The 6,000-nt window shown below is 34.6% G+C and overlaps 1 protein-coding gene across 1 annotated transcript in view; it reads right to left on the bottom strand.

Annotated features, from left to right (window-relative positions):
- Window positions 1-885: 885 nt before the first annotated feature.
- The window catches only part of PCDH15 (protocadherin related 15), a 1,038,229-nt gene continuing 1,033,114 nt past the window's right edge, over window positions 886-6,000 (bottom strand). The window contains exons 32-33 of the mRNA XM_061402659.1: window positions 4,756-4,864; window positions 886-3,191 (exon numbers count right to left, since the gene is read on the bottom strand). Coding sequence (XP_061258643.1) covers window positions 2,337-3,191; window positions 4,756-4,864 — 964 coding nt within the window. The 3' untranslated portion in view covers window positions 886-2,336. The remainder of the gene's footprint in view (window positions 3,192-4,755; window positions 4,865-6,000) is intronic.

Raw genomic sequence — 6,000 nt, 5'->3', positions numbered from 1 at the left:
CAAAATATAAATGATTATTTAGTAAATTATTTATTGTTTATTAAAATGAGAAAAAAAAAAAGACCCAACAAAACAGCAAAATGTTTAAATAATGTTATACAGTGAATTGAGAATCTATCCAAAAGGATTTTTCTGGGAAGAATAATTAATTGATACAAATGTGAGTGCAAATCTGTCTCTTTTTAAGCTTTAAAGCCTATTGTTCAAAGTTTTAGCTTGTGTGCATGATATAAACCCCATACGTTGTTTTGTCAGTGACAATAAAAAGTGCAGTTTATTAAAAACTGAAGTAAAAATTAAAATAACTTTTTAAAAAATCAGTCACAGTTTTGTCATTGGTATATGGAGATTGTTCCAGGGACCCATCCAAAGCTCCTCTTCATCTGACTGTGTGTGGTCACTATGGAATTCCAGAGCCTCCTTGATGTTCTTACTGTCAACCATGGACTCCTGTTCAACTGTGCTTTTTAGCCTGTTCCCCAAAGACTTCACTGCCGTACTGTCAGTCCCCATGTGGCAAGGAGCAAATGTCACCAGAGTTGGCCTTGTGTTCATTTTCTCAGTAGAAAACGGCCCCTTGGATAATGTGTTCAGGGGGACGTTCTCCTCATGTGTCACTGCCAACTTGTCTAGTTTCTTAAAGTGTCTCCCCAATCGAACAGGGGAAGTAACTTTTAAATTATCAGTGAGACAGGCTCGGCGGGTTCTCACCACAGAACCGTTCTGTGCGATGTATATATTGCCATTGACATTACTGTGGATATTAGGATTCTGAAGACGTATTCTCTGACATTCAGGAGCACTCTCTTCTCCAGTTGAGCTAGTTTCATACTCTCGATCAACAACTAATTTGATCATCCTTTTTCTTGCCCACTGTCAAAATTTAAAAAAAAAAAACAAAAAACATGAATCATTATCAAAGGAATTAAAAGGGTAAAGATTACAATGCCTGAGAAATTCACAACCTTCGACAGAAAGGTATCAAAAGTAATAACTCAAGAGGTAAAGGGAAAAATCTTATTATCAATTACTTTTCCACAAATTCTTCATTGGTTTGAGAGCTTAATAATTTCTGAAGAAAATTGCTAGATTAGAAAGTAGACATTTCAGGAAGTACTTTTATTTTTTTAAGTAAAATTACTGATCTATCATAAAAAAGTGTATATTGGTTATATTTAAGTATCTGATCCATTGTTTTACAGTTGCTATACTTTTCCAGAATGTTAAGTTGAAAGGAATACCCCTCTTTATTAGTATATTCTGTTCATATTCATACTTGCATTCCTAATATTTGAAATATATTTTTAAACTTACAATATTCTAATTCCTAATTAATCCTCCATTACTAGTCAAGCATTTTGTATAACTTAATGCATTTAATCACTTGCATCTTGGTTTTCTGGTTCATACCATTTAAATATATGTTAAAATATCTTCCCATCCTGTACAATTTATCTTGTAATACACAAAATAGAAAATTAATGATCATAAATTTGCCTTTAGTAAGCAGCTGGAACACAATGGAAATTTTCACAATTTTTATTTTAACAATCCACATTAGAAATGACAAGGTGCAAAGGTTAAAAAGTACTTGGTTATTCTTGAAATAGTATTACACTTTGGGGATATGTGAACTACCAACATGTTGCACTGAGTAAGCCATAATTTTGGATTTCCAGATTTATATTTCAAAATTGTTATGTTATCTACTCAGAAAAAATGTATAACTTAAAATTCATTTTTTTCCAAATCCACTTTAATTCCTATCTACAAGAGAAAGGAAATAGTAATAACGTTTAGTTTTTATTTCATTTAAAATCTAATATTTGAAAATGTGAGCTACAAACCTAATTGAACATGTTTATGATGTTTTTGATAATATGTTTGCCAGTTGAAATGTACATACATGAAACAGTAGACTTGCAGAGATCTCATTTGTTGTAGCTTGTCCTAAGGATTTATGTTACAAAGATGGTATAAAGACCACTGCATATATTCATAAATTCATTCCAATAGCCAGAGCATCACTGGCAATACATAATTCCACATTGCATTAACAGAAATCACATTATGAAATATTAAATACTGAGTAACTGATTGTATGTCTTTTGAATTACTAATATAGGAAAGATCAACCAGATTTACCCTAATATATTCTAATATACAAATCTATTTGGATAGCATATATATCTGTTTCTCTGGTGTGCTTCTAATCTTAAGTCAGATAAAAATCATAATCAATTTCCTCCCTTCAAATGTCATTTCAGAGAACGCACAGAAAGCACTGCACACAAGAGCACTCATCACTGCAAAACTTTCACCTACTGTGATCTCGTTTACAGTGCTGTGTTGTAACCATCTGAGTTTGCTCCTGGAGACTTCTTGCTTGCATACTTGCTTGGGTCATACTCTGGCACCTGAAAGCCCCAAGGACCTCCAGACTGACTTTCGCTACTGCTGCTAATACTACTTGATTCTGACTCTTCCTCACTTTCAACACCTCCTTCCACTGAAGCTGATTCTGCACTGCCCTCCTCAGTGACGTCTCGAGATTCGAGGTCTGTTGGTTCTTCCACAGGGGCCAGCTCACTTTTCTGTTCTTCTGCTGGGGATTCCTCCTCTTCTTCCACCTTCAGTTCTTCTGGCTCTTCAGCTGGCTCCTTTTTTCTACCTTTGATTTCCTTGACCTCTTCAACAACAGGCCTTCTTCTTGCAACAAAAATATTTTTCCTTGCCTTTTCCCCTTCTGACTCTGTGGATTCTGACTCTTCTGATTCAGGGGTAGAACTTTCTTCCTCCTCAGAGGGTGTCTCTGACTCAGACTCCTCTTCCGTAGTCTCAGACTCACTGAACTCGGATTCCTCTTCACTGTACTCAGTATAGTCACTTGAGGATTCCTCCTCTGATTCTACCGTGCTTTCTGTAGCTTCATCTTGGTCCAGAGTTAGTTTCAAATAATCTTTATCTTCTTCCTCAAGGCGTCGCTGCCACTCTTCCTCCTCAAGGTCGATGATGCCTCTTTTATCAGCTAGTCCTCTAACTTTCTTAAAAATCATTGGGAATATCCTGGCTCTCTTCCATGTTGTATATGTTGGTTCAGCTGGGGGTGGCTTTTCAATAGTGACTACTACTTCTTCCTCCTCACTAGGCTCTCTAATTTCAACTTTTGGTTTGACTTTCTTTGCCTTTTCCTGAAAATCATGAAAATGCAATTGAAGTGTCAGCTGGGGAAAGATTATGCTATGACCTTGTCCCACATAAGTTAAGAAGGAGTGAATCTACAGGGCGATAGCTTCATGCAAATTATAAAACTGTTTTTAGAGAACAATCATATCATTCCCTACTGTTTACCCCACTGCATATAGACAGAAGATGGTCAAGGAAATAACCACTATAGCTTATACCTTATAATACCAAAATTTAAGGTTTTCTCACTTTTTCTTATTCAAAATTTTTTCTCACCTTAGATCAAAAGAGAAAGAAATAAATTAATCATTTCCTCTTCTCTCTCCCATTCTTGCTGCTGCTGCTGCTGCTAAGTCGCTTCAGTCATGTCCGACTCTGTGCGACCCCATAGATGGCAGCCCACCAGGCTCCCCCATCCCTGGGATTCTCCAGGCAAGAATACTGGAGTGGGTTGCCATTTCCTCCCCCAATGCATGAAAGTGAAATGTGAAAGTGAAGTCGCTCAGTCGTGTCCAACTCCTAGCGACCCCATGGACTGCAGCCTACCATCCTTAGACTTTGGTTAAATAGTGTTATGCATTTGCTTTAACAAAATTTTAACCCATCTGGAAATTATGATAGCTTATCTGAATAGCTAATGAAATATTTGACTATTTTTAAAGTGTTGACCAGGGTAAAATTACAGTGACATTAAATTTTTTTTTGTTTTAAATATCTGAATCAGTATTCCAAGTGAGGGCTTCCCAGGTCACAGTAGTGGTAAAGAATCTGCCTGCCAATGCAGGAGACACAAGAGACTCTGGTTTGATCCCTGGGTTGGGAAGATCTCTTGGAGTAGGAAATAGTAACCTGTTTCAGTAGTCTTGCCTGGAAAATTTCATGGACAGAGGAGTTTAGCAGGCTATAGTGCATGGGACTGCAAAGAGTCAGACATGACTGAGTGAGCACAGCACATTCCAAGTGAATATTTCAGGCAAAGTATAAGGATTTGATATAAATGAATTTGTGGTAATTTAGACTTAAATGACATAATTCCATTAAGAATACTGGTGATGTTTTATTTTTCTCTTATAATTAAAAGATGGAGATTGTACTTTTTAATGATTTTTAGGTTTGCTAGACAATGTGGGAGCATTTTATTTTGCAAAATATTTTAAACCTATTTGATTATAATATTACCATTATTTAATAACATTTAGAATTTTTTATTTTTGTTTTATTTCAAATTAATATTTTATATAAATAAATTAAATTTATATATAAATTAATGTCTTTCTATAGACAAGACAATGGAATGGCTAGTGTTATTAAATTTCTATGGAAAACAGGTACTAAATGAATAGGATTTTTGATATTTGAAATGTTTTGTAGGCTGCTATTCAAATAGGGCTAAAAATATTCTTTTTGGAATGTTAAAGTGAAGTCACTCAATCTTGTCCGACTCTTTGTGACCCCATGAACTGTTGCCTGCAAGGCTCCTCAGTCCATGGGATTGTCCAGGCAAGAATACTGGAGTGGGTTGCTATTTCCTTGGAATGTTAACACTACATAAAACATTATAGTAGTTACCTCTTCCTCCTCGTATTCCTCTTCAGCTTCACCAACCACCTCACCATATTCCTCTTGTCCAGCTGGTGGTAACAGACGACGACGACTTCCATATTGAGGCATTTCATACCTGTAACAGAAACTTACAACTTTAAACATTTCTTCATATGATCTGTATAACTACGATTGATCTCTGTTTCCTTCTTTTTCTTCACCATTCAATCACCAGATATTTTTACAGCACCTATTGGCTTCTGGTACACTAGTTATAAAACCATAGGGAAAGAACTACAACCTGATGACCAGTGACTTTTGCCATAAGGTACCCTGGAATAACAAGAAAAGGAAATTAATCTTAAAATTTCAGTTTGAAGTTTTAGGAGAGATAAGAGTGAAGAAAAAGGAATGTTTTTCCTTGACTGACTGAACAATTTAATGCACCAAACAGATTCTTTCTGAAAGATAGCTTATTCAGAACATAAATTCTAAGTTTAAATTTCTGCTTCAAATATGATATGGGATCATATTTATTTTGCTGTACTGTAGAAAACAGTTAACTTACGTCTGTAGAAATGACTTTTGAAATGCTCATTTCTGGATTCTAAACTGTGTTTTCTTATGAATTTCTTTTGGGCAAATCTTGAGGCTGACTGGTTAGATAAAATGCTAAATATCTCATATGAAAGAAATGGTGAATTCAGGAATTGAGCAAATATGTTTGACTTCTATCCCTCATTTAAATAATTTGAACAATTTTATTGCATTTTTCAAATTGTAGTCAATATCAATATAAACATCAAAACAGAATTCAATATAGAAAAAATGGTTAAGCTTGATTGAAGCTAAAACTAGACACATAACTCATTTTCAAACATGAAATGGATGAAATGACACTCATAAAAATGCTAATAATAATAATCCCTTAATAACATGCTATTATTCATAAAAATATTAAGATACTGGATAAAAAATCTGAAGATGTACCCATGCTCATAACTGTAATAATCTTGTCCATATTCCTGGCCAGGATCAATTCCAGACTCCATGGATAACTCCTATTATTCAAAGAGAGAAATCACATTTGAAAATAAATTATCACATTTCAGCTCAAAGTTTGTTTTCCCGACCTAGTGCTCGATGACTCTCAAAATGCTGCTACCAAAATAATTTTAGTTACAAATGTTAGTTAAACATACTAAAGCACATATATATATATATATATATATATATATATAGTCTGTAGCTATTTTACACAAAATTAATTTA

This window comes from Bos javanicus, chromosome 26 (genome assembly GCF_032452875.1).
Source record: "Bos javanicus breed banteng chromosome 26, ARS-OSU_banteng_1.0, whole genome shotgun sequence".
Classification (NCBI taxonomy): domain Eukaryota; kingdom Metazoa; phylum Chordata; class Mammalia; order Artiodactyla; family Bovidae; genus Bos; species Bos javanicus.
The sequence above is the reverse complement of the archived record's forward strand: the minus strand, read 5'-3'. Positions and strand labels throughout refer to the sequence as shown.